We start from the raw sequence: 25,308 nt of genomic DNA on the forward strand, positions 1-25,308 counted from the left end.
TACTCTTAAAGGTCCTATGTCAAAGTGGAAACTACAATACTTTGTTTTCACATTTATTTGTAATAAATAACTTCAAATTCATCCAATCTAATTAAAATTAGCTCCACTATTAGTATTACATGTGGATCTGGCCTCAGACCACAATTAATTTCGCTATATGTTTCTTTATAGCCTTAGTGGCTATAACATTTTTATTAATATCAGCAGGCCCGTGAAGTTTTGTATGTACCTTTGCCTGCATGGGGGACACATACCCTGAAAAGGACAACCCCTGTTGTCCAGCTCTTTCTTCCAGCATATTGGTTTAAACAGACACACCCTCTAAACCAGGCTGGAGTACACCCATTTTACACAAAAAGCACTACTTTTGTATGGGCCGGAATTACCACAAACAAGTCTTCAATGTCAGCAAGTTACACATGTTTACAAACTACATGCTATCCCCTGTCACTTCAGTCAAACAGTTGCCACTTCATAGCTGTCAAACAGCAGACTACTTGCGCGGTCAAATTTCCGGATTTTGGACAACCAAATGGGAAGATAACTGTAATCTGAGGCCTATCAGTCCATTTTTCCCCCTAAAAACTGCCCCACACTAATGCATTCCAATGATATACATATTAAAGCAATGCTCAGTAAGTATCGGGATGTCACCTTTAAACTGAGAGTATATAGAGGCTGTGTTAAAACACCTACCACAGTGCCTTGCCATGGCCAATTTTAGCAATGGAAACTTGAGGGACACCAACTTCAAAATGTAATAACTTTATCAAATTTTGGAATTTCTTCATACAATGAGCAGCTATTTTTTCTTCTACACATGTTCTATCTGCACAGTGTTGTCTTGGAAAGATTTTGAAATATTTAAAGGAAACAAAATCAATCATTAGATTTTACTTAATTTTTAATGAAATATTAAACTTAAATTTAAATTTTTGAAAACAATTAAAATCTAAAACTGTAAAATTTTGCATTTTAGATATGATAAGTGGAGGCTTATTAAAGATATGGTGACTGAATTCATGATACATTATTAGAAATGTGTCGGAGGGATGGTGAAAGTCACAAAATTGGGGCCATTTGCAACAAATTTTTACACACTAATTTCAGGGAAAATTAGACATGATAGGCCTCAGATTCAATTTTGACCTGCTGTATTTACTTAATCTATACTCTTCAAAAAAAGAAACGCAAAAGGGTACAAATGGGTTATAACTCCGATTTTATATTTCCTACCGGTTCATGCTTTGTGAATATAAGGTCATTGCATGTCCCAAACACATTCCCACGGTTACATTCGATAAAACGCAGCTACTGTACAATAAAGTTCCAAAATGTGAATATTCACAAAAATGCAGCCACGTGCAAACCATGTCACCACTGCACGTGCGTTGTCTGCACGTGCAACATGAACACCGACAGTATAAAAGTGCAGGGTGTTCGCTTGCCTGGCCTCTGTATCTGGCCGACAGTTGACAATCCAGGACATGCCACGTCTCAGTGAACCGCAGAGAAACAATGCCATCGGCCGACTAGACGCAGGCGAATCCAGAACGGCCGTTGCCAGGGCATTCCATGTGTCCCCAAGCACCATCTCCAGACTGTGGGACCGTTACCAGCAACATGGATCAACACGTGACCTCCCTAGATCCGGTCGACCACGGGTCACTATCCCCGGGCAGGACCGCTACATCCGGGTACGCCACCTTCGGGAACGATTGACTACTGCCACCTCCACAGCCGCAGCAATACCAGGTTTGCGCAGGATATCCGACCAGACCGTACGGAACCGCCTATGTGAGGTAGGAATTCGTGCCAGACGTCCAGTTCGAGGTGTCATCTTAACACCACAACACCGTCGACTCCGACTGCAGTGGGTGCCAGATTCATCGACAATGGCCTCAACTGCGATGGAGACAGGTGTGGTTCAGTGACGAGTCCCGATTTCTGCTCCGACGTCATGATGGAAGATGTCGCGTGTATAGGCGTCGTGGTGAACGTTATGCGGCAAACTGCGTGCAGGAAGTGGACAGATTCGGCGGGGGTAGTGTCATGGTGTGGGCAGCCATCTCACACACTGGCAGAACTGACCTGGTCCACGTGCAGGGCAACCTGAATGCACAGGGCTACATTGACCAGATCCTCCGGCCACACATCGTTCCAGTTATGGCCAACGCCAACGCAGTGTTCCAACATGACAACGCCAGGCCTCACACAGCACGTCTCACAACGGCTTTCCTACAGAACAACAACATTAATGTCCTTCCTTGGCCATCGATATCACCGGATTTGAACCCAATTGAGCATCTATGGGACGAGTTGGACCGACGCCTCCGACAGCGACAACCACAGCCCCAGACCCTGCCCGAGCTGGCAGCAGCCTTGCAGGCCGAGTGGGCCACCATCCCCCGGGACATCATCCGTACTCTGGTTGCTTCAATGGGCAGGCAGTGCCAGGCAGTTGTCAACACACGCGGAGGCCACACCCGGTATTGACTCCAGATGACCTTGACCTTGGTGGTGTGTCCTATCACTTACTCACAATGGACTAGAGTGAATTGTGAACAATCCTGCAACATTTGGTAATTATCGGACTCACCATTCAATAATTAAATCAATTCTCCAAATGTTACGACAATGTGGTTTTGCGTTTCTTCTTTTGAAGAGTATATTTCATTTACTGCATTAGACATGTAGCCACTTTGTAAAAGGCAAAACAGTCCATATAAATGCATATTAATATGAATATGCCCTACAGATATTACTTAGGTATACACCATAATATGTTTTTTGTTGACAACTTTGAAAATGAAGATTTTGTCACAAATTGCTGATATAAATCCTACCAAGAGGTACTTGCACCATATTTTTCAGTTTCCAGTGATAACTGTTAACAAGTGTAGTCATGTGCCAGTGTCTTGGATACCTCAGTGTAGTATTTCTTGATTGGAAGGATGTTTGTAGTAATGACCACTGTATATGCATTATAGATTATTCTGCCATATGTAATTCAAGCCAAATGTTAACCTTTTTGGCACATTTTCTGCAATAAACGTAACAAGTATACCAGCATCTGATTACTGAACACAATAAATACATTCAGACAGCATAGAATATTAGCCCATTAGATTTTCTAAGGATAAAAGATCATTTTTGAAAAATGACTGTGTAATTTACATAAATGTAGGTGAAATGTATTATTAGAGTACTTAATCTTGTTAAAAACTGTATACTATTTATTTAAAGTGTTTAATTACATTTAGTAGTAATATATTCATTATATTTAGATCTTCTGTCCAATTGCAATAACTGAGAAACTCATTAAAACTCAATATGTAAAACAAATTTAAAATCTCAATATTGACTAACAAAATTCAACTTTTGCTCTTTTTTTACCAAATTATTAGCTCAAAACTGTTAAAAAATATTGCAACAACCTGTAGCAACATCAGAGGTCATTTTATGCTATTTTGGAGGATATTGAAATTTAAAAGTTAAAAATTTTAATTTTAATTTTTAATAAATTAAAAAAAAAAGTTTTTTAATTTAATAAAATATTTACAAATAAAAAAAATAGTTTTCATATTCCTTGTGGTATTCACAATCCGTGTGTAATTTCACCTCTCTGGTTATAATACTTTCATCAGAATCAAGCATTTAACCAGTGTAATGTGTGAACTATATCAGGCCTCAGACCACAATTAATTTCGCTATATGTTTCTATATAGCCTTAGTGGCTATAACTTTTTTATTAATATCAGCAGGCCCGTGAAGTTTTGTATGTACCTTTGCCTGCATGGTACCCTGAAAAGGACAACCCCTGTTGTCCAGCTCTTTCTCCCAGCATATTGGTTTAAACAGACACACCCTCTAAACCAGGCCGGCGTACACCCATTTTACACAAAAAGCACTACTTTTGCATGGGCTGGAATTACCACAAACAAGTCTTCAATGTCAGCAAGTTACACGTTTACAAACTACATGCTATCCCCTGTCACTTCAGTCAAACAGTTGCCACTTCATAGCCGTCTGCCATGAAATAATCAGTCAAACAGCAGACTACTTGCGCGGTCAAATTTCTGGATTTTACAACCAAATGGGAAGATAACTGTAATCTGAGGCCATCTAACACCAGCCAGTTGGAGCTCATGTCCACCAAACAATACCTTACTTGCAGAATCATGCCAGTGATTTAAAAATAATTTGAAAACATTCCGAAATTATCCTGAGGGTTCGTGTGAATTACGAAAGCCTTAAAACATGTTTTATTTTATAAAATAAATAATTTGTAATGTAAAACTGAAGACTGGTTTAGTTTTTTGTTTTTTTATAAATAAATAAATAATTTTTAATGTAAAATTGAAGACTAATAACTCATCCTGTATATATTGATATGGTTCGCTATACTGCGGCCACAAAAATAGACTCGCCCGATATTTTTAGAATTTGTATGCTCCCAAATAACGTTATAAAATGTGAAGTTTGATTGGTCAACACCCACCTGCTACCGATTTGATCGGGCTGCTGATGCTCCCTTGCACCTGCCAGTGCAGGCGGTCCCTCCTCCCCACCTTTCCTGTGATGGACAGAGGAGCCGGCCTTGGCAGTGTGCTACAACAGCTTGTTCTGAATGTGCACGTAAAACCCTATGACCTGACCTGACCTGACCTGGTCAATATTTAAATTATTATTTACAGACGAAATGTTACCTGGACATTGGAGACTACGCAGTGTTGTTAGCAATCTGATTAAAATTAGTTCTACTGGTCTAAATAAGGCATTCGTAATTCACATGAAAAATATCGTATACGCTCAGAATAGGTTTTGATTGGTGGAGAGAGCTACAACTGGCTGCTGTTAGATCCACATGTAATAGTGGAACTAATTTTAATCGATCCCATGCATATCTTCATAATTAATTCTAAAATAATAGTTTTTATACGCCCATCTATGGATCGTATTATGGTATGGCGTTGTCGGTCTGCCCATTCGTATGACAGTCTGTTAACTTTTTTTGTCTGGACCATATCTTGCATACAGGACCATCAAACCTCACATGTAACAACTTGGGATGGTGGTGTGTCTTGTACTAGTACTAGGTTACTGTGACCTACTTTTCAGTCTACTGCACACAACAGTAAATCCATGTCCAGATCATATCTTGGAAATAAACCAACAGAAAAAAGTTGTCCTATCAAGTGTGGCAAGCAATGAGGAGTGTGATCTAGCTCAGTTGAAAGGGCTCTCGCCCAAGGTACTTGCATCGCAGGATCAAACCACCTCAGTGGACCCATTCTGTGATTGGGCTTTTCGCCCACACCAACCAGCGCATGACTGGTATGTCAAAGGCCATGGAAAGTGCTGTCCAGTCCGAAGTAAAATGCATATAAAAGATCCCTTGCTACTAATCGTGGAAAATGTAGCAGGTTTCCTCCAAGACTATACATGTTAGAATTACTAAACATTTGACGGCTATTAGTTGATTAATAAAATCAATGTACTCCAGTGGGGTCGTTAAACAAAATAAACTTCTTGTCACAGTAACGACTCCTTAAATTACTGAATGTCACAAGTGGACTATATTTAGCTGTTACAGGTAACCCAGATTTCCCCGTTTATTCTAAACACTTTGTTTTCTCCATCGCTTGGGTCATAAGATTGGCTTCCCCAGTGTATCAAACACTGTGGTAGGTGATGTCATATCTGTGGGGAACCTGCTAATGAAAAACAATTGAATTGTTAGACTTCCCTTTTTCAAATAGTAAAAATAATTTGGTGAAAGTCAGTTATGCACTATATTTTGCACATGTGAAAACAAAACCTACTGTGGTTTCAATTAATGAGACTGCCATTCAATCCGGCAGTTTTCACCATCTATAAAGCCACAAGCAGAGTGATTGCTCATTACAGTACCTGGTACTTGGTAAACTAATAATACTTAATATCAAATTGTTTAAACATTCATATTCGCCTATTAAATGTGCTCAGCTTGCCGAGAGATTGGGGGGTATGATTTTTTATATTTTAAAGATGTCCAATTTTAAAGGATAAATGTACGCAAAATTTCGGTTAATATAATTTAATTGATCATATCCAATTTTTTTTTTTTTAAAGTGGTTGGCAAAGATGATAAAAATACTTTGTTTTGTTTAATGACACCACTGGAGCACATTAATTAATCATTGGATGTCAAATATTTGGTAATTTTGAGTGTCCTAGAGGCAAGCCGCTACATTTTTCCTAATGCAGCAAGAGATCTTTTATATGCACTTTCTCAGATAGGATAGCACATACCAGTCTTTATCCAGTTGTGGTGCAATGGTTGAAATGAGAAAAACCCAATCAGTTCAATGGGTCCACAGAGGTGGTTCGATCCTGCAACACAAGCATCTCAATCAACGAAGCTAAATCCCACCCAGCAAAGTGAAGACGACAAAATACTACCTCTCAGCATGCAAAAGCGAAAACAGCAGATACTTTGATACACTCAGCTTTCTGACACACATTATTTGCTCCAAACACTGCAGTTTACAAATGCCAATGTATGGAAGTGAGATTGTTTTGTTTAGACACCACTACAGCACACAGATTTATTCATAAATGGCTATAATCCCCATCAGATGTCAAACATTTGTTATTTCCCAGTCTTAGTGAGGAAACCAGTAGAGCCTCCAGGAGTCCAAAGTACCCGCTACTTACACTAGATGATAATGAAAATCGGGAATAAAGAGAAATGGAATTATGCATCTTAATTACAGCGCTCAACATGGATGCCGAATCATGTCATTGTATTGCATTCCACACAATCAACTTTTGTTTCCCTTCATGTCTCATAGCTCTATAATTTAATCAGCGGCAATCATAATGGCAAATTGATGTACAAAATACAATTAAACGCGAGTGCTCTTCCTTGCACGGGTACCAAGTCCTGTGAACAGACTCAAGTCTTGCTAGACTCTTCCCGTGCCCGAGTACTCATGGAGACCCTAGAAACCAGTCATTTTCACCATTAGTAGCAAGGGATCTTTTATATGCACCATCCCACACAGGATAGCACAGACCAAGGAAATTAATAAACCAGTTGTGGTGCATTGGCAAAAACATGGAGTAGCTAACTTCATTTGCTCCATACACTGCTATTTACATTGTCATTGTACAATACCAAGTGGCATTTCATCAACTCCAATAAACTGGCTCCAGATGGCTACTTATATTTCCTGACCAGCAATCTTATTTAAATGCATTCTCAAGACAGGACAGCACATACCACAACCTTTAATACAAATCATGCATATTCAGGTCAGAACTCTTGGGTGGCCACATTCTTAATCCATAGCAGAATACCTGCATAAAACTGAAACAATCCTTGCTGAATGTTCAACAACACATTTTCTAGTAAATGTCAATTACCAACCGGACTTAAAAGAGATGATCAAATTCACAGAGGCGACCGTTTACTTAAAGACCTATGCTTACTGGAGAAAAAATATCTTAAGAATGCCACTACTTAACCTTGTTAAAGAAAATAACACATCTGTCTGATATTATATTTTATTTATTATTTGTCCAGTTACCCTTCGGTGTACAGGCATCATTTCTGTACTTACAAATTAATCGGTCCTTTTCTATTGATGAGATACCATATTCTCAACAACTAAAATTCCATCAATTCTTATACTTCATAAAAGTCCATTTTTAACTTTTCTCTCATTAAATCACAATTTTCATCCAACACCTCGTGCATACTGCATTTCATTGACTGCTAGAAAACGCCCAATTTACATGAAACTCGCCACAAAATATGATCTCAGGCTTTTTTCAATTAAATAAAATGCAATCTGTTATGACTTCTAACCCATATATTATGTATGTATTATAAAATCACAGCCACTTGTTTTAAACTTTAAAGATGTTAAAAAAAAGAAGTATATTCAACTTTCTAGCAACTACCTCATTTCTTATAAAAATGATATTAATTATTACTCTACTCTGAAGTATAGAAACACACATCCAGCCACCACGTATACACACATAAAACATGCATTCATCAATTTTTTTTTCTTTTTAAAGACTTATTAAGAATATGGCAGTAAAAATATGGTTATCTTGAAACCATAATATGAAGCATATATACATTTGTATATGTATATTTATATTTTTATATGGACATCGGTATAGTGATCAGGTCCCAGTTCCATTAAGTGATCTAAGCACTAAGATCACCTTAAGTGCATAAGATAGTTAAGATGATCTTAGCGCTAATATCGTTTCATCAAAATGGGACCTATATCAATTTGGAGATTACATGCATTAATGTTTGTATAACAGTTGTACTTTCCAATCTCTGAGCAACAGGCCATCGCATACTAATACCGGCTGATCTGGACAATACTATTATGTTAGTACTGAAGATCTGAGCTAGAAGACAAATCATGTCTTCAAACATTTTAAGCACTGGAACACCAATTTCCTGCCACTTTTTTTTGGTTTGTTTTAAAGAGATATGTCAACAACGAAAGACACATCTGTCCCAGGACAATTTTATTTCTGGTCTGTAAACAGGACAACTCAGTCTGCTTCCATTTCATCATCATCTTCCTCCTCACTAGATTCCTCCTCACTCTCGAGCTCCTGTCCATTTTCCACAGTTTCTTCTTTCTCTTCCTCATCCATATTGGAAACATCTTCCCAGTTGTCCTGGAAAACATAATATACAAATTCTATTCTGACTCCAATCAAATACTAGTAATCTTTGTGAAACTTTCATCAGGTAATCTAGATAAAAAGTGTCTTTATAAGTAAAATTCTAACTGAATGAAAAAGTGCTTTATAATAAAAGGGCACCTTACTACATTTGCAAAAAATGCAACACTGTATTAAGCAACAACCTGTATTAAACTTTTTGCTGTTGTTTTTTTGTTTAACTACACCACTAGAGAACATTGATTAATTAATTATTACCTACTGGATGTCAAATATTTGGTAATAATTTTGACAGGTAGTCAGAGGAAACCCACTACATTTTTCCTAATGCACTTTCCCACAGACAGGAAAGCACATACCACAGCTTTTGACCAGTTGTGCACTGGTTGTAACGAGAAAAACCCATCAGTTGAATGGATGCATCGAGCTGGTTTGATCCTGCAATGCAAGCATCTAAGCTAGCCCTCAACTGATTGAGCTAAATCACGCAAACCCCTGTATTGGAGTCAACTCATTAGGTGGCCACTTAACATAGGTTTGTTAACAGAGTATTTACCGAGAAGTGTTTGGATAGTGGTACTGACACAAGGATATGAATTAACACATGAATTAAAATCATAATGGAAGAAAATACTTCAGTTTATTTTTTATTAAATGTTGAAGTATGTTTTTAAAAACTATGTGATCAACCATAAGCAATGTTGTGACTGAAAACATCTAAATCTGATAAACAAATTAGGAATCTTGGAACTAATAATATAAATATATCCTATAATATAAAGACAAACCTCTGATTCACTCGGTAAAATGGTTTCAATTGGAAATTCTTCATCAGAGGATTCTGGTAAAAAAAAAAAAAAAAATTAATCACAAAATTTTGTTAACCAAACCAATCAAAAACAGCAATATTAACTAGTAACATCTTCAAACTTTTCTTATTCCGCTATTATTTTGTTCAGTTAAAAAGCTCAACACAAACCACCATCATCATTTATTACATATAATAAAACTGAAGAATAAAATTAGCCTCCTTAGAAACTATAGTTGGGAGTATACAGTTAAAAACTTAAAGTTTGTTTTGATTAAAGTAAAGTTTGTTTTATTTAACGACGCCGCTAGAGCACATTGATTTTTTTATCTTATCATCGGCTATTGGACGTCAAACATATGGTTATTCTGACACTGTTTTTAGAGGAAACCCGCCTGTCGCCACATAGGCTACTCTTTTTACGACAGGCAGCAAGGGATCTTTTATTTGCGCTTCCCACAGGCAGGATAGCACAAACCATGGCCTTTGTTGAACCAGTTATGGATCACTGGTCGGTGCAAGTGGTTTACACCTACCCACTGAGCCTTGTGGAACACTCACTCAGGGTTTGGAGTCAGTATCTCGATTAAAAATCCCATGCCTCGACTGGGATCCGAACCCAGTACCTACCAGCCTGTAGACCGATGGCCTGCCACGACGCCGGTTTGTTTTGATTAATGACTAATGACTCCACTAGAGCTCAATGATTTATTTATTAATCATCGGCTATAGGATGTCAAAATTTAGTCTTAAGAGAGGAAACCCACTACATATTTTCATTGGTAGCAAGGGATCTTTTATATGCACCATCCCACAGACAGGATAGCACATAATACAGCCTTTTATATACCAGTCGTGGTGCACTGGCTGGAACGAGAAATAGCCCAATGGGTCCATTGACAGAACAATCCCAGACCAACTGTGCGCTTTACCACTGGGCTACGTCCCGGAACTTTGGAGTATATAGAGGTATAATGAAATACAACATATTTAATTAATGATCAATGAGTTGGAACTCACCATCTTGGTACATTAACAATGGCTGTTCCGTTTTTCCAGAAGCATCCTCTTCTTCAGCATCATTTGTTGAAATCTGTAAAACAGACAGAAATCAATGCTGTAGTTCACGAGGAAATGTCCCTTTCTTTGATATGGCGATAATCCAGTACATGCTTAGAGTTGCTATTTAATGGGTATTTCAGAAATGTGTCCCTTGCAGGCCTCTCCTTTCGGAAACAATCCATTGGTCCTGATAATAATTCTAGGCAGGAAATGTAAAGTAAGAAGAGCAGTTCCACACATTTAATATATAAAAAAAAGCATTGTGACAAAACTTATTAAAGCAAGATATGAAAAGTGAGTCTAGAAACACTCATCACCTTTGAGAGAGTACGAGGCAGGAGTGAGCAACTACGCACCTCTTATGGAGAGGCCAGCCATGCCTTGATTTAATTTACAGTGGGGTTTTTAATGAAACCACTAGAGAACATTGATTTATTAATTACATGTCAAACATTTGGTAATGTTGACAGTCTTAGAGAGGAAGCCCATTAGAGTTTTCTATTAGTAGCAAGCAATCATTTATATGCACCAATACAGACAGGACAGGACAGAACACATACCACAGCCTTTGATATACCAGCTGTGGTGCATTGGCTAAAATGAGAAATAGTCTAATGGACCCACCAACGGGGGATGGATCTTAGATCGAAAGTGCATCAGGCGAACGCTTTACCACTAGCCTACGTCCCGTATGGATGCTTTCATTTAGTCATCTAGAAACACTAATTAACTGTTGCTTATTTAAAATTTATATACAATTCTAAATTTATGTAACATATACAATCATTTTAATTCAATGCAATCAATTCTTCAAAACTGTGCTGTAATACACATCATCATACCTGTGCCAGCATGAGATCAAGCTTTCCTTGTAACCGTGACAACTTGCTGAAAGTGGACACCCTGGAATCCATCATCTGATAAAGCCCGCTTAGTTTTTCAATAATATCGGGACACTTTAAAAATAAATAAAAAGAAGACATTATTAGAACTATTAGTGATTATACCAAATGCCTTGGTGCAACTTCCAAAGAACAAAGGGATACCCTACACCATGAGGTTTTTGCTTTCTTTCATATTCAAAGTTGGTCAACAAGAAATATATAGATTTGTAGAAATTAGAAAAACAACATGATATATATAATTTATGCCCACCCAACTAAAAAAATATAAAATGGCCACAATTTATTCTGATTACTAACAGAAGGTTACCTAACTAGCAGCAATTTATGTTAGTAACATCAGATTATGTTTTTCCTTTACAATGAACGCATACCCAGGAATGTTTTTTTTTTAATCCAGTATTGCATTACAATTTGCCACATATATTTTAGAGATTTATATATAATTTTAAAACACTAAATAGCAAATATCACCAATATTTTGAAAATGGAACATCTCCTTATGTCGCATTTTAATTTGTTTAAGGATTTTCTGTTATTTCTTTTATGTTCATCGGGGTATGAAGAAAAAAAACCATCTGCCAACTATGTGAATCGGCTAAGCCGTTCTTACATAGTTTGCAAATGATTTTTTTCGCTCAAACCCAGATGAATATAAAAGAAATGACTAATACTTATAATTAAATTTGAATGATACTTGCTAATAATAACACTAAAATTTCATACTTTATTTTTAATTATTTTTTGTCCATAAACGACAACACTGAAAAAGATAATTTGCCTATATAAAATGTAGACAATATAATTTTTTATGTTCATCGAGAATTGAACACACTCACATTGCTACCTCTGGACCAATGGGATGATGTTATGTTGCAATGAATGTAATGAATTTTTTTATTATAAAATAATGTATCTCAGAGCTATCAAACTGACAGTCTTAGATTAGAGAGGAAGTCCACAACTATCCTGGAATTTCAATATCCAAACCTGGGTACACATTTATAAACTGAGTTGAAACTATGCTGACGACAGTTGTTAACAGCAACAGTTGTTTATAACACTCACAGTTATTAAGTACGATGTATGAATAGCAAGCACCGTCTTTATCCACTTGACTGTATTGGAACCACTGAAAATATAAATTGAACAGTAATATTAACTACAATAATAACTCGCCACTACCAGGGAAATACAAAAACAAGTCTGTTTAATAATCGTTGTAGTGATACAGTGTTCTCACTGGGTGAAAATTAAAGGAGGGTGGCCGCACAGCACCACACCCTTTATAATAAAAAAAATAAAAAATAAAAAATAAAAAGTGGGGGGGGGGGGGGGGGGGGGGGGGGGGAGAGAGAGAGAGAGAGAGAGAGAGAGAGAGAGAGAAGAGCTTGGTGGTTACCATGTTGTTGTGTGTTGATAGACTTTGTGGAAAGACATACTCCTTATTTTGATTACAAAAAGTTTATATGAAATACAAGCAGACTTGTCTTTTAATTGAACCGAAGATGTTATCGGTCTGATATTCACTGGCAATTCCGATTTTGCTGGACCGATCAAAGTTTTAATATTATTTTAATAAAGATTTCAAGATATACGAAAAACTAAAAAGACATTTGTGTGATCCCCTAATGTCGAATTTTTTTGTTTTTATTCCCATCTTCATCGAATGAATCGATCGCTGTGATAAAATATTATTGCCAACTGGTAAAAAGTAGTTTCGTTTTTGTAGTGGCGGTGTATATATTATTTGGCACCCAAGATTAATGATTTTAATGCCAAACACTACCACTTCCGTTGATTTTATAAGTGGTGATATCCACCAAAATGAAAAGTTTACAATATGTTATAAGAACTGTTGAATAAACAGAATGATATAAATGACAGAAAGTAAAAATCGTCAGTTACAATCAATTGTATCTGTAACTGAGGACAAAATATCAGACGACAGTTTTTGGAAACTGTTCTGATCACATGACAAATTTGGCGCCAAATAAGTGGGGTTTTTTAGTCGGAGATTGCCGAATCCATAAAAAATAAAAATGTTTTCATTGCTCAAATAAAATATAACTTTTATTGTTTGTATTAAACATACAAATGGATACAGGTATGGGACAAAATAGAGGCTGTTAAAAATACTATTAAATTATGTTACGGTAACTGTCGTAAATGTTTCGTCAGTTGCTTTTTCATACACAACGCGGCTTGTTTCCTTTGATGTCCAGTGTGCAGACTGATTGTTGTTTTTTGGGTTGTTTTTTTTTGTGTGTGGAAAAGTGTGCATTTGGAAATAGCGGAGATAGGTGCTGGAAAATATAGTATGGTGCTGGAAAATAAAGAGGGGCGCAGAAAAATAAAGGAGGGCGGAGAAAGTTAAAGGAGGGCGGCAAAATGCAATAGCAGGGCGGGCTGCCCCGCTTAAATGGAGCAGCGAGAACACTGGTGATATATAATATATATATATATATATATATATATATATATATATATACACCGTATATCTTCGCCTGTAAGTCGATCTCGGCTATAAGTCGAGTCCCTAATTTCAAGCCCTGAAAACATATTTTTTTTATTGACCCGTTTATAAGTCGACCCATGAAAAAAAACTTATAAATATTGAAATATTTCTTATTTTCAGCACATGAAAACAATAATGTACAATATTTGAACAAAAGAAAATTATTTTACAAACTTCGGTTTTCACGTTTTGTACATCGCAATATAATCAGACTATTCCAATCAAACTATCATTATTACATAGCATCAACACGAAATATTCCCTTAGTAGAGAGTGAAAGCTGTTTGACTGTTACTGTATGGCACTGTACAGATGGTTTTGTGCACAGACAACAACTTTATTTATAAACACTGACAACAGATCACTACGATAAAACAAAGTATCACGTTTTGCCGCCATATTAATACATGTAAGGAGGATAACTGTACACTGGTTTTTGTACCAAATGATGTGTGTCCCTATTGCTCTAGTGAACTGCAGAGATCAGTCTATTTTAAGGGAAAGTTCAGCAATATTAATGAAGTTAATCACCGACAAAACATTGTTTGAACAACCATTAATGCCAGTGACCAGATTTCAAAATAAACTCAGGCAACAGGTAGTTAGTATTGTTTACATTTTTGCTATTAGTGATGACTGTTAATTTAACTAAGTGGACTGTTGTCTTGGCATGTGAGTGAGATCGCACACCTTTTCGCATAACCAAAACCGTTCTAATGCCAACAAAAATAGGTTATAAAAAATAAATGTGTCAAATTAACATATTTGAGTATAAATACATGGCATACTTCAACAAAACTTGTAAAATAATCCCCAAAACAGTAATATTTTTTGGTGAAATTGTTTTACCCTCTTATAAGTCGACCCCCCAAGTTATAAAATAATTTTTGGGTGAAAAAAATTCGACTTATAGGCGAAGATATACGGTATATATATATATATATATATATATATATATATATATATATATACACACACACACACACACACACACAAGAAGATAGTGTAATGACCTACCAGTTCAACAAGATTTACCAATACATAAGTTTCATAAATTAAGATATCGATTAATAATAAATTTAATGGTGCAAAAGCTAATTACATGCCTTACGACCAAAATAAAAAAAAGCCAGAAAAACCCAACAAACAATGTCATCTGGTTTTTGTCAAAGACACTCGTTTAGATTTTTTAAAAAATGTCTGCAACAAAAACAAATAAGGACCACTTGTTAAAGAGAGTTGTATCGATGAAGTGTTAATTTATTTTGTAAGCTCTTAGTGGTGTCACATTGTGATTAACACTATGATTTAACAAAGCTGAGTTAATATGGCACTGAGGGGGCAATGTCAGCTTCATGGTAAGATACTGACTTCGTATAAGATGGTGCAGTTTTAAGTTTAATAAGTGTCAATTATTTATTACAAACAAAAGCCACAAAGTAGTTGGGATTTAAATTGTCCAAGCAGGTCAATTTGTTAACTATTTTGCACATTAAACAGATCTGAGTATTAAAAATAAATTAATTATTACCTCACTGCTTCTTTAGTCTTTCTCCTTTAATTTCCATCTCATTTTTGTCCAATCCTACAGCTACTCCTAAATTTTAACTTCTTTTACTGTCCCCCTCCTCATCCCAGTTCTCAATTCACAAACCAAACAGGTGCTTGTCTCTTGTGGCCACCCATGCCACCCACCTGCTATTTCCCATCAGCTATTAGCTGTGGGGTTAGTCTGACCACTTTGTAAAGTGTCCAGTGGTTATTTCTGGCATTATTAAGTTATTTTGGTTGAATGCTTGTTTGAGGTGCTTGCATTGCAGGATCGAACCTCTATGGATCCATTCAGCTGATTGGTTTTTTTCTTATTCCACCCAGTGCACCACAACTGGTAAAAGGCCGTGGTATGTACTTTCCTGTCTGTGGGAAAGTGCATATAAAAGATCCCTTGCTGTATTAGGAAAACTGTAGTGGGTTTCCTCTGATGACGTGTCAGAATTACCAAACGTTTGACATCCAGTAGCTGATGATTAATTAATCAATAGTTGTCTTTAAAAAAAAAAAAAAGTATTCTTATTAAATGGTTCCTGTAACCTACAAATCCCCCCTTTGTGGGTGAGACCACTTTACTAATGGCAGCGGATGAGGTTGTCAGGAAGTGGACAGCTCACATATTGATGGGCAGTGTGTTAGATGAGATAGATGAATGGAAGTGTGAAACATTTTTGATGGGATTTGAACCACTATCATTATCTTAAAAGTCCATTAACTCATTCACTGAACCTCAGAGCTCAATGATGCTCTAAGAGGGGATGGTCCCAAAAATTAATTAACTGCCATGGTCATCCTTAAAAAACATTTGGTTTGCCCAAACACTATCAACAGATGAATAAAATAAAATGAATTTAGTTGTAACAAAAGTGAGTAAGGGCCATTTGTTTTAAGCCCATGAAGTGTAATTTATTTTGTAAGCTCTCGGTTGTGTCACAATGACATTAATTAACACAATGACTTAACAGAGCTGAGTTACTATGGCACCGAGGGGGCAATGTCAGCTTCATGGTAAGATACCAACATCGTATAAGATGGTGCAGTTTTAAGTTTGATAACTATCAATTATTAGGAAGATTTTGAAGGCATATTAATACAAATAAAATCACAAAATATTAGGGATTTAGACATTGTTATTAAATCATTCAATATAAACTGCAAAACTAAATTGCTGTAAAGCCAATCTGAGATTTAAAAAAATGTAAAGGTCATCCTTAATCCATTGGGAGCCAATTTCAGAAAACATTTTAAGTTTATATTTGACTGTACATCTCATAAAGGAAACAATTTTTTGTCTAATATATTTTGTAAACTCTTGGTTGTGTCATAATGAGATTGAACACAATGACTTGTAACAGAGCTGAGTTAGTGTTGCACCGAGGGGGCAATGTCAGCTTCATGGTAAGATACTGACATCGTATAAAATGGTGCAGTTTTAAGTGTCATGAAGAACAAACGATTAAAGTAAGATTTCGAAATTATATTATTACAAATAAAAAGCCACAAATTTGTAGAGATTTAAATCATCCAATTAGGTCAATTTGCTAACTATTTTCACATGAAGCAGATTTGAAAATTACTTCTTTTTAAAAAAAATATTATCTTACTCTTTCTGCTTTGATTTTCATCTCATTTTTAACCATCTCATTTTTAACCAATCTACCCTCAAGTTTAATTTACTTTGTAAGCTCTTGGTTAAGTCACAATGTGATTAACACAATGACTTCTAACAGAGCTGAGTTACTATGGCACCGAGGGGGCAATGTCAGCTTCATGGTAAGATACTGACATCGTATAAAATGGTGCAGTTTTAAGTTTTATAATTGTATGAAGTATTAGAATAGGAAGATTTTGAAGGCATATTAATACAAATAAAATCTAAAAATATTAGGGATTTAAGCATTGCTCATTAAATCATCCAATATAAACTGTAACAACCAAATTGGCATTAAGCCAATCAGAGATTTAAATGTCATTCTAGAGCCAATTTTACAAAACATTCTAAGTTTACATCTGTTTTATCTGTTTATGTTTACATGTTTCACATCTATTTCACTCAGAAAATTACACCACCATTTTACAAGATGGAACAGTGTACGGTCAAAAGAAAATTAAATGTGTATACTTCAAATTATGTTAGTGGTAATACTTGCAAAACATGGTTTTCAATGTTTTGTGAAACTGGTCCTGGGTCAAATCCAGATCAGCACTCAAAACAAATAAATTTTGGCTCTAACATCATCCTGTACTAGTGTTTATAACCATTATTTCCAAACCGTTCTCATCAATAATATCTGTTAATAATATCTGTTGACATAATCGTGAAATTTTTTATTTTGTATGCTAATAGTTTTACCAGGAATATTAAAAATATATATTCAGGTTCGGTATTAGCTAAAAATACTGTTGCACTGTGGGGGCAATGTCAATATCATGGGAGGACAATGACACCATATATTAGGTGCAAATTCAAGATTTTTTTTTTTAAATCTCAGAAACATTTAATATTAATTAACCATTAAGGATGGATTGATGAATGGACAGATGTTTTTGACAGACAACACTAATATTACAACAGTGTTAAGTCAGTAATAAGCTCATTTTATTGCTGGATATTTGTGCCAGCTACAAAGAAAAAGTTCTGACTTCATTACAGATTAATTACATAATTTCTGTAAGCCATGTTAAAATCTAATTTGGAGTTCAAATACCCCATTCCACTTTTTCAACACTTGTTGGACATGAAATTATTTTACAGAAGATGGAGCATTTTAAGGTCTAAAGAAAATGAATATACACTTCAAATTGTTAGTAGTAATACAAATTATGGTCTGGTCGTAAAAAACTAGGTTTTTGATGTTTTGTGAAATCAATCATGGGTCTACTCAAACTCAGACCGTCAGTTAAAACAAATGAATTTTGGCTCTAACAAAAGCAAGTAAGGGCCACTGTCTGATAAAGCTAACAATATTTTGTCTCAGTTATCATAAAGTGTAATTTTTTTGTAAGTTCTTGTTTGTGTCACAATGTGATTAACACAATGATTTGTAACAGAGCTGAGTTAGTGTTGCACCGAGGGGGCAATGTCAGCTTCATGGTAAGATACTGACATCGTATAAGATGGTGCAGTTTCATTATGGTATCAAGTATTAGAACAGGAAGATTTTAAAGTTAAGTTAGTTTCTTTTATTTAACGACGCCACTAGAGCACATTGATTTTTTATCTTATCATCGGCTATTTTATTTATAACTGCATGCGATTGCTCGCCTAACACTATTTATGGAAAGTGATCTCACATACCTTCATTTTACTCATTCAAATATGCAAATGCAGTGTGCTTCCTTCTCGGAGAGAAAATTAATTATTATCACAGCAAACATTGTCATGCAATGGTGTTTATAACCATTATCTCAAAACTGCTCTTATTAATAATATGTCAACAGAATCTTTAAAAATATATATTTTGTATGCTAATCGTTTTACCAGGAATATTAAAAAAAAATATTCAGGTTCGGTATTAGCTAAAAATACTGTTGCACCGTGGGGGCAATGTCAATATCATGGGAAGACAATGACACCATATATTAGGTGCAAATTCAAGATTTTTTTTTTTTAAATCTCAGAAACATTTAATATTAATTAATCATTACGGATGGATTGATGAATGGACAGATGTTTTTGACAAGACAACACTAATATTACAACAGTGTTAAGTCAGTAATAAGCTCATTTTATTGCTGGATATTTGTGCCAGCTACAAAGAAAAAGTTCTGACTTCATTACAGATTAATTACATAATTTCTGTGAGCCATGTTGAAATCTAATTTGGAGTTCAAATACTCCATTCCACTTTTTCAACACTTGTTGGACATGAAATTATTGTACAGAAGATGGAGCATTATAAGGTCTAAAGAAAATGAATATACACTTCAAATTGTTAGTAGTAATACAAATTATGGTCTGGTCGTAAAAAACTAGGTTTTTGATGTTTTGTGAAATCAATCATGGGTCTACTCAAACTCAGACCGTCAGTTAAAACAAATGAATTTTGGCTCTAACAAAAGCAAGTAAGGGCCACTGTCTGATAATGATAAAGCTAACAATATTTTGTCTCAGTTATCATAAAGTGTAATTTATTTTGTAAACTCTTGTTTGTGTCACAATGTGATTAACACAATGACTTGTAACAGAGCTGAGGGGGCAATGTCAGCTTCATGGTAAGATACTGACATCGTATAAGATGGAGCAGTTTCATTATGGTATCAAGTATCAGAACAGGAAGATTTTAAAGTTAAGTTTGTTTGTTTTATTTAACGATGCCACTACAGCACATTGATTTTTTATCTTATCATCGGCTATTTTATTTATAACTGCATGCGATTGCTTGCCTAACACTATTTATGGAAAGTCATCTCAGCATACCTTCATTTTACTCATTCAAATATGCAAATGCAGTGTGCTTCCTTCTCGGAGAGAAAATTAATTATTATCACAGCAAACATTGTCATGCAATGGTGTTTATAACCATTATCTCAAAACTGCTCTTATTAATAATATGTCAACATAATCTTTAAAAATATATATTTTGTATGCTAATCGTTTTACCAGGAATATTAAAAAAAACAATTCAGGTTCGGTATTAGATAAAAATACTGTTGCACTGTGGGGGCAATGTCAATATCATGGGATGACAATGACGCCATATATTAGGTGCAAATACAATTTAAAAAATAAAATAAAATAAAATAAAAAACATTAATATTAATTAATCTTTAAGGATGGAAGGAAGGAAATATTTTATTTAACAACACTCTCAACAAATTGTATTTATGGTTACATGGCCTCAGACATATGGTTAAGGACCACACAGATATTGAGAGGAAACCTGCTGTTGCCACTTCATAGCCTACTCTTTGATTAGCAACAAGGGATCTTTTATATGCACCATCCCACAGACAGGATAGTACATACCACGGCCTTTGTTACACCAGTTGTGGAGCACTGGCTGGAACGAAAAACAGCCCAATAGGCTTACTGACGGAAATCGATCCTCGATCAATCGCGCATCAGTCGAGCATTGTACCACTGAGCTACATCCCACCCCTACAGATGATGGAGCATTATAAGGTCTAAAGAAAATGAAACATGTACACTTCAAATTAGGTTAGTAGTAATACAAATTATGGTCTACCGGCCTCGGTGTCGTGGTTAGGCCATAAGTCTACAGGCTGGTAGGTACTGAGTTCAGATCCCAGTCGAGGCATGGGATTTTTAATCCAGATACCGACTCCAAACCCCGAGTGAGTGCTCCGCAAGGTAGGTGTAAACCACTTGCACCGACCAGTGATCCATAACTGGTTCAACAAAGGCCATGGTTTGTGCTATCCTGCTTGTGGGAAGCGCAAATAAAAAGATTCCTTGCTGCCTGTCGTAAAAGAGCAGGTTTCCTCTTAAAAACAGTGTTAGAATGACCATATGTTTGACGTCCAATAGCCGATGATCAGATAAAAAAATCAATGTGCTCTAGTGGCGTCGTTAAATAAAACAAACTTTACTTTTACATTACAAATTATGGTCTGGTCATAAATTTACATTTACATGCAAAACTAGTTTTTTGATGTTTTGTGAAATTGATCCTGGGTCTACTCAAACAGACCGTCAGTTAAAACAAAAGAATTTTGGCTCTAACAAAAGCAAGTAAGAGCCACTTGTCCGATAAAGCTAACAATATTTTGTCTCAGTTATCATAAAGTGTAATTTATTTTGTAAGTTCTTGTTTGTGTCACAATGTGATTAACACAATGACTTGTAACAGAGCTGAGTTAGTGTTGCACCGAGGGGGCAATGTCAGCTTCATGGTAAGATACTGACATCGTATAAGATGGTGCAGTTTCATTATGGTATCAAGTATTAGAACAGGAAGATTTTAAAGTTAAATAAATATTAAAAATTAAAAATAAAGATTAGTAGGGATTTAAGTTGTTGCTTGTTAAATCATCCATATGAACTAAGATCAATTTGTTAATTATATTGCCACAAAGACAATCTTGAGTATTTTTAATTTATGTTTAATTTCACTCAATTTTATGGCATTTTCTGTGACCAAGCCAAATTGACACCATAATTTCAATCAAAACCAAACAAACTGCAATTTCCGTCCTGTTTAGACAAGGAATAAGCAAATGAAACATGATGTGTATTCAAAAGACAGCTCATTGCAAGTGATAAGATAAAGATAAAAGATAAAAACTTTATTGCATATAAACATTCCACATATGGAACTGGATGCATAAACAAGAAACAAACAAAATGACTAAATAAGGACTAATTATGGGCAATACATGTATAATCATGAACAAATTTGCATACCGCACCAGCACAGGCTGGATTTTGGTTTTGCATAATATATATAAATTTTTCTTGCATACTCATACTTTTAAATAGGTAATTATGGAAAGTTAGATATGCATATAATTTGACACGTTGACTATTATATTTCTTACATATTATGATATGATGGTATTCATCTTCAATTACATTGCAGTGGTCACATAAACGTTCTTCCACTGGAGTGAAGGGTTTTGTATGGCGCCCAGTCTCTATTTTTAATTTGTGGTCACTGAGACGTAATTTAGTAAAAGCTTTACGGTGTTCTAGATGTATACAGTGTAATAAATATGGCTCTAGCTGAATATTGTGTTTATATAATTTGTACGTTCGCATCTTATTACTGGATCCATCTCTTTTGGCTGGAGCTATAAGGTTTTCTTTTAAAATATTGTGATACTTAGTTTTAATAATATTTATAAGATGAATGGGATAATTGACAGTGCTTCGTTTTTGATTCAACTCACCAATGTAATAATATAATTTGTGAAGCCAACCAATATTTTTCTTTTCAAGGCTTGTGCATTCAGAGAAAGCATGTTGTAAAATAATGTTGTCCGTAGTTTGCATATGGGAGTAAAAATGTAACATTCTTTTTACTACAGACAACAGGAGTGGGTACAAACCTAGCTCAGTGATTGAAACATAGCAGTCTTTGCCAGACAAGGAGTTGTATCTCGCAACTCCCCTACATATTCAATTAGAAAGTTTTAGTACAGTAGCAAAATGATAAGACTTTCAATAAATATTTCAACAAATGTTATTTAAAACTTCATGTGATTGCTCGTTTAACACTATTTATGGAAAGTGATCTGAGCATACTTTCATTTTACTCATTCAAACATGCACATGCAGTGTGCTTCCTTCTCGGAGAGAAAATTAATTATTAACACAGCAAACATTGTCATGCACTGGTGTTTATAACCATTATCTCAAAACTGCTCTTATTAATAATATCAACAGAATCTTTAAAAATATATATTTTGTATGCTAATCGTTTTACCAGGAATATTAAAAATATATATTCAGGTTCGGTATTAGCTAAAAATACTGTTGCACCGTGGGGGCAATGTCAATGTCATGGGAAGACAATGACACCATATATTAGGTGCAAATACAACATTTATTAAAAAACCCCACTCAAAACCCATTAAGTTTTAATCTTCAAATATGGAAGGAAGAAAATGTTTTATTTAATGACGCACTCAACACATTTTCTTTACGGTTATATGGCATCAGACATATGGTTAAGGACCACACAGATATTGAGAGGAAACCCACTGTCACCACTTCATAGGCTACTCTTTTCGATTAGCAGCAAGGGATCTTTTATATGCACCATCCCACATATAGTACATACCACGGTCTTTGTTACACCAGTTGTGGAGCACTGGCTGGAAAAATTGAAATCTTCAAATATGGATGAATGAACAGATGTTTGCGACAGACAAGGCTAATATTATACAAGGACTGTCAAAATAGGTCAGCAATAAGCACATTTTATTGGCTATTGTGGTATCCGACAGCTAGTTTATAATGAAAACTTCTGACTTCATTTATTGCATCATTTCTGTGAGCCATCCGTAACACTAACCTAGCCACATGGCTAAAGATTTTCAAAGTTATCTTAGCATTAGAATATTGTAAAGCCATCTTAAGCTATGACATCACTACAACATACACCATAGTGATGTCATAGCCTATGTTTTTATGATACCGTAGAACTAAGATAGCTTTGACGATATGGACCCTGATTTGAACAGCCTACTGTTTCAAAATGCTTGAATATATCCCCATACCCCTTTTCCGGCTATGGTCAAGAAATCAAACACTTAAATAACTGGATATACGGTGGCCATCTTGAAAATACCTTTGTGGTGATCCTTGCATTCTGCGAGAGAGCTCCTGCATCAAGGGTATGATCATGGTGATCGGCAGCTTCTTGATGGTGTTTTTCAGCAGACGGTCACCAGTCTTCTGTAACACATGCTACAAGACAAAACATTTCAACATAAAAACACTAATTGGGTCAAAGAAAAGGAGTATTTAACACAGCCTATTTTTATTCAGCAGTTACTTGGTGTAATAGTTTTAGAATATTAATCTAATTTAAAAATAACTGAAATGTTATTTTGAGGTGGAATGTTTTGAGGTCAGCATGTTTGTACTTATTTGGGCATATTTATTTTCAGTATACTTATTTGGGGAAGTGTTTATTGTCATAGCTTTGGTGCCATCTAAAGCTATGATTAGTAATGATTACTTGATGCATTTGTAAATTAACTACCAAAGCTGCTTAACAATCCAAAACCCTTATTAAAATCTAGTTGTTTAACAATACAACCAAACAACATTGATTTATTAATCAAACGTGGTAATTTTGACATGTCTTAAAAGAGGCAAATTGGTACATTTTTCCATCAGAAGCATGTTATCTTTTATATGCACCAACCAAGAGACAGAATAACATATACCACGGCCTTTGGTATACCAGTAGTGGTGCACTGGCTAGAATGAGAAATAGCCCACCTACAGAAAAACCCCTAATTAATTCAAAGTTAACAATTTGCAATTATACCCCATAATAATGTCAGCATCTTACATTTAAAATTTTGCTATCATTGCTAGTGAGTCCCTGTGTAAGAAGCAGAGCAAAATTATTGGCAACAGGGGGCGCTTTAGCAGACGTCTTCTCAATACTGATAGCATCCAGTCTTTGTTCCATTGTTAACTGAAAAATAAATTTGAATTCACCAACAAGATCCTTTTCAATCAGAATTAAATAAATAAATTGCCAATGAACTAATTTAAGCTATCATAAAACCAAGGTATTAAATTATGTAATCATCATTAAGTCACCCGTTTTACATTATATAGTTTTTGAAAATAATATTTTATTTGTTTTATGCTCCCTCCCTTTAAAACACCACAAATTCTGGAAGCTTATGCATTTTAAAATCAAATCATTCCGTTAAAATTATCTTTTTACTGTGTTTGGATAAGATTTTTTATAATAAAAACTGACTAACTTTATGGCAATTACTGTGACAATTCAAGACACCAACCTCTCCCGTTGAAATTCTTCTCTTTCTTGGTCTAGTAGCAGGCTCTCTCGGCACCATGTGACCTGGCATTAAAACCGTGGCTTCTTTCGACACATCAGGGGTTCTTATCTGAAGTCATTACAACAGTTTAAAATTGGTCATGACAATATTTTTGCATGTCTTGTGCTATAGACATTTTGATGAAATTTCAATAGCAGCAGGTAATTGCTTTTTGCACCTCAATTCCAGAAAAATTGTATTCATCACTTTTGCTTTTGTGCATAGCTAAGACAATGAATTTATTTGAGCCATTTATTGTGGTCAAGATGTTCCTA

The 25,308-nt window shown here is 35.3% G+C and overlaps 1 protein-coding gene across 1 annotated transcript in view; it reads right to left on the minus strand.

The window, feature by feature from the left end:
• Window positions 1–7,537: 7,537 nt before the first annotated feature.
• The window catches only part of LOC121371705 (WD repeat-containing protein 43-like), a 39,513-nt gene continuing 21,742 nt past the window's right edge, over window positions 7,538–25,308 (minus strand). Inside the window, exons 10-17 of the mRNA XM_041497796.1 lie at window positions 24,995–25,102; window positions 24,532–24,660; window positions 23,800–23,918; window positions 12,544–12,607; window positions 11,416–11,529; window positions 10,532–10,604; window positions 9,492–9,544; window positions 7,538–8,697 (exon numbers count right to left, since the gene is read on the minus strand). Coding sequence (XP_041353730.1) covers window positions 8,569–8,697; window positions 9,492–9,544; window positions 10,532–10,604; window positions 11,416–11,529; window positions 12,544–12,607; window positions 23,800–23,918; window positions 24,532–24,660; window positions 24,995–25,102 — 789 coding nt within the window. The 3' untranslated portion in view covers window positions 7,538–8,568. The remainder of the gene's footprint in view (window positions 8,698–9,491; window positions 9,545–10,531; window positions 10,605–11,415; window positions 11,530–12,543; window positions 12,608–23,799; window positions 23,919–24,531; window positions 24,661–24,994; window positions 25,103–25,308) is intronic.

This window comes from Gigantopelta aegis, chromosome 4 (assembly GCF_016097555.1).
Source record: "Gigantopelta aegis isolate Gae_Host chromosome 4, Gae_host_genome, whole genome shotgun sequence".
NCBI lineage: Eukaryota > Metazoa > Mollusca > Gastropoda > Neomphalida > Peltospiridae > Gigantopelta > Gigantopelta aegis.